Here is a 4,884-nt window from a genome sequence, read left to right as displayed (position 1 = left end):
TCTCAAGATCAATCTTGACTCCCTCTTTTCCAACTATTAATCCCAAAAGGTTAACATTTTCATGACAAAAAAATACATTTATCTAAGTTGGAATAGAAATGATTGTCTCTTAGAATAATTAAGACTTTCCTAAGATGACCTAGATGCTCATTTATGTTTTTACTATAAATAAGAATGTCATCAAAATAAACAACTATAAACAACTACAAAAAATTGTCTATGCAATCCCTAACCACATGGTTCATTGACCTCATGAATGTACTAGGGGCATTGGTCAAGTCAAAAGGCATGACTATCCATTCATATAGACCAAACTTGGTCTTGAAAATGGTTTTCCATTCATCATTTTCTCTAATTCTTATTTGATGATAATCGCTTTTAAGATCAATTGTGGAAAAGATAATTGCCCCATGTAATTCATTTAGCATATCATTTAACTTAGGGATTGAGTGTTTATACTTAATGGTGATGTTATTTATAGCTTTACAATTTGTGCATATCCTCCATTTCCCATCTTTCTTAGGCACTAATAGGATAGGCACAACACAAGGGTTAAGACTTTTTTGAATCCAACCCTTCTTCTACAAGTCTTCAACTTTCTTTAAGTTATACGTGTGTATAAACTTCATTCTTTGTTGTACAAATCTTATTGCACTATATTGGTTATATAATGTTCGAGTGAGACGAAATAGCATTTTTGCAACCTTTATAACCATTATTGTAAGGTTGAGCTTGGAGAGACTTGTCTATAAAAAAATACTCGGTTGTTAAGTCTAGAGAGGCTTATTGTAAAAATAATACTTGAGTAGTTGCTTGAAAAGATAAGTCAAAAAATACTTAGGATTGAGTGAGAAGTGACTTATCGAAAGAATACTTGTCTCTTTGTTTAAAGATAGTGAAACTCAATCTGGTTAGATTGAGAATTGAACATAGTCTCAATATTTAAGACAACACAGTTTAAAAATATTTAATGTTTCATCTGATTTCTCTTTTCACTCTATTTGACTAGCGTTATTACTTCACTATGAAAAAATGTGAGTTTTTAATACTTTCTATTAAATTCTCCTTCTAGCGTCTATCTTTTTTTCACTATATTTTTGAAATATAACTTTTTTTTTTAAATCAATCTACAAAATAAAGTTGAAAGATTTGCTATATATCTATTATATAATTTTTTTTTGGATTAATAGGAAAATAAAACGGCTACACCAACTACACGTTTTCCTTTATAATGATAATTTTGAAATAAAAATTTAAATATTGAATAAAATAGCAGCTACACCATATATATACATTAAATGGTTTATTTTCTCCTTGCAACAAAAGAACGATACAAATTCTGACAATTGGGAAGCAATACACAACCTGTTCAGGAATTAGACTTGTGCTGAAGAATTACATTCACTTGGTTGGGTGCGTTTTTTTCTTTGCAAAGAACATTACAACCTTTGAAGGAAACAATGACTTCTTCTTTTTCTTTTTGGTCTTAGCTGAGGCTGATCCAGTTTCAGGGTTATTTGAAGGATGTTTTTCCTTTGGGCTTAATGGCTCATGCTCAGGCTCGGGCTCAGGAACAGGCTCAGGCTCAGGCTCAGGAGTAATCTCATGACTGAATTCAGAAGCCTTCTTTTGCTCCTCTTGTTCATCCATCCATGTTCTTAGTTCCTGTTCCACAGCTATCTTTCCATCAGAGGCCTTTTCAGCATTCCCAGTTACAATCTTGAGAGATTCCTTTCTCACAGTCAACTCTTCATCCAGTTCTTCTAACTTCTCCAGGCTTCTTAATTCAGACTCCCTTGCTATCTGAACTTGAGAATTAGCAGCTTCCATCCTTACATTGGCTTGCTCCTCTGCCTTATAGGCTCTCCTGCTGAGCTCATGATACTCATCAAGTGTGAGTGTCACAAGGGAAGAAGAATCCTTCTCATTGTTGCCTTTAGCTGATTCACTCTTCTCCAATGCTGTGATTGCATCTCTTGCTAACATCTCAGCAACCTTTGCTGCTTCTATCTCTTTCTGTGCTGCCATTAAACTAGTCTCCAATGTTGTTGATCTGGCCTTGGCTTGTTCAACCTCTTGCTGGGCTTCAACAAGTTCCTCCTGTGCAGCCTGAGCAAGTGATTTGGCCTCATCAGCCTCTTGCGCTGCTTTCTGCAGTTTCTTTGGCAACTCACTCATCACCTCTCTTTGTTCACTCTCTTTCATCTGATAGAAAACTTCTGCAGATCTAGACTTCTCTAGTTCAACTTGGAGATTTGCAACTGCAGCAGAAGCTTTCTCCTCACTTTGCTTAAGGCTGCTGAGAACAGACTTCTCTTCTTCTAGTTTTGATTTTAGTGAGTTAGAAGCCTCCCTCAAGGTGCTAACATCAGAAGTTGCCTTCTCTATGTTCACCTTTAATTCCTCAAGTTCCGCTTTCAGATCCTCATAGCATTCCTCTTTTACTTTTGATTCCATGTATGCTGCTAATTCAGCTTTCAAGTCATGCAGCAAAGAGGAAGCTGATTCCAGCTTTGACTTAAGAACCCTGGCTGACAGAACCTGCTCATTTAACCTTTGGAGCTCCTCTTCTGCTTGCTCAAGTTCCAGCTTCAAATTGTGAGATTCTTCATCAACAACTCCTGATCTTTGTTCTTCTGCTTGCAAGTACGCAGCTCGTGTGGATTTCAGTGCCTCTTTTGTTGCAACCAACTCAGCAGTCAAGTCTTCCACTGCCTTCTCAATCTGCTTGGAGGCTGCAACAGTCTCTTCTGCATTGTTGATTGCTGTATCCCTTCCACTCACCATAGAAGCATACTCTTTGCGCAGTGCGTCCACTTCTTTTTTCATCAATTCCAACTCTGAAAGCGCTTCAGTATGCATGCTTTTCTCAACCTCAAGTTGTGTCTTGGCTTCAATGCTAGCTTCACCTACAATGTCCTGCTCCAGCTCTTCAATTTTCAGAATCACACGTTCGGCCTCTTCTTTTACCTCAACCTCATCTTTTTCTACACTTTGTAAGTTCATTTTCAGTTCTGCTATAAGCTTCTTAGTGTTTTCCAATTCCTCAGCTGTTTCTGCTTTTCCAAAGTCTTCTCCAGCAAACCTGCTTCTCTGTTAAGCCAGAGAAAATAAAAAAGTAAAACTGCGTACCCCAAAGCAATGGGAAACAAGTGAGGTAGAGAATAATTCTCTACACAAGTATTTGCAAATGATGCCTCATACAAACTCCATACCATATTTAATAAAGTGAATTATGAGCCTAATCAATTTTATACAAAAATGTAAAGCATGACTACAATTCAAATTTCAAACAATATATATACCTCCTCCACCAGACTTTGGGTTCGACGAGATCTCCAATCAACTCTTCCTCCGAACTTGGACACAGCATCTTTGACAGATTCAAAAGGCACAGCTGTGTCAATGATATGCTTAGAAGCCCTAGGAGAACCAGTAGGAGAATCATCTCTTCCCTAAGAGGAAACAAATGAAGTTTGATCAGTATTAGTCTTATCTTATAATTTTGTTCTATAATAATATTAATAATAAAATCTTGTGAGTGATTCTTGTCAGAAATATCAGAATCCCCTCCTATTTGGTGAGTTTATAGATTGAGTAATTAATTACCAAATGGGATTCTGGAAGTGGTTCCATTGAGGATTTTAAAAGTGACCCCTCTTCTCCCAGGTCTGCGTCCAAAATGTCTGAAATTCAATATAAAATAAGAACATTCCAAAGCACAATCTCATATATAGCTTTACATAAACTTTAATATAATACAAGAAGAACAAATTATTTTAACAAAACGTCACAAAATCCTTCTTCCTTTTTTAATATTTTTCATGCATACCATATAGATCATTGCTCAGCAACAAACACTTACACCTGGCTTTGCAAGAACGCCTTAGCTGCATGTAAATCTCTTGTATTACTTTTAATGTGCGTTACCGGTTACGCAATTGAAAACTCAGAAAATGCACAAGCATGTCGCTTTTAAAGCAGCAAAGTTATGAGTGACGTTAACAAATCATTTCATAAGAAGTACCAATGCATGCATAAAAACTATAATATATATTATTAAAAGAACAACATTTCTTGAATGACTAATAATTCACTTAAAAATCGTTTTTTCCTTATTATCTCTTTCATCTTTTTCTTAGATATTTGCAAACCATTTTTCTGTATCCGCATGCATGCAAACAACGAAGAGAGAAAAATGATATACATATGAATAAAAAGCATTCAAAACAATACATATTAATTAAGAAGCAGAAGATGTTGAACCTGGATCAGGATTTGAAGACTCGGGGAGAACAGAAAGAAGGGAAAGAAAATAAAAGGCAATTAACGTGTTATTATGGGTACAAAGAGGAGGAAGAATGGTGGTACTATGATACGGTGGAAGGGTAAGAAAAATGTTGAGGCGATGAAGGAGGAAGGAACTGAATACGGCTTCCTCCTTGTGTTTCCAATTCATGCAACGTCCCCATAAACTGCCTCATCGAGCACAAGAAATTTATATTCAAACACGTGTTGGATCACCATTTGTCCCAATTTTTGGCCACACAAAATTAAGATAGTAATAAACAATTCAGGATAAATATGGTATTGGTTATTGGACACCAACCTTTGTACGTTGTGCCCTCCTAAACCTCTTAAATAAGTGATTTTTCCCCTTAATTTCTTTTACCAAATTTCTTGTCTATAATAAAAGAACTGTTTTCATACTTGGGTAAGAAACAAAAATGAGTCACACACACATATATATATATATATATATATATATGAATAACTACAATTAAGATTTTCTTTTTATGGTAAAGAAAATTTGAAGTTACTTGACGTCGAATTATAAAAATTCAACGTTAAAAACACATAAAATTACATATATTCACCTAGTTT

At 35.4% G+C, this 4,884-nt stretch overlaps 1 protein-coding gene across 2 annotated transcripts; it reads right to left on the bottom strand.

The window, feature by feature from the left end:
* Positions 1-1,288: 1,288 nt before the first annotated feature.
* On the bottom strand, positions 1,289-4,474 carry LOC109809603 (protein WEAK CHLOROPLAST MOVEMENT UNDER BLUE LIGHT 1). Of its 2 annotated transcripts, none has more exons than XM_020372950.3 (4): positions 4,267-4,474; positions 3,610-3,686; positions 3,306-3,455; positions 1,289-3,093 (listed from the first exon to the last, which is right to left on the bottom strand). In XM_020372950.3, exons 1-4 carry the CDS (start codon positions 4,457-4,459, stop codon positions 1,402-1,404), a joined length of 2,112 nt encoding a protein of 703 aa, XP_020228539.1. In that variant the 5' UTR covers positions 4,460-4,474; the 3' UTR covers positions 1,289-1,401. The 2 variants fall into 2 exon arrangements, with proteins under 2 accessions (XP_020228539.1, XP_020228540.1); XM_020372951.3 differs by having other exon boundaries at positions 3,610-3,671.
* Positions 4,475-4,884: the final 410 nt, after the last annotated feature.

This window comes from Cajanus cajan, chromosome 5 (genome assembly GCF_000230855.2).
Source record: "Cajanus cajan strain Asha chromosome 5, NIPB_CcT2T_4, whole genome shotgun sequence".
Lineage (NCBI taxonomy): Eukaryota > Viridiplantae > Streptophyta > Magnoliopsida > Fabales > Fabaceae > Cajanus > Cajanus cajan.
Note: the sequence above shows the minus strand (reverse complement) of the source record. Positions and strands in the feature narration are given on the sequence as shown.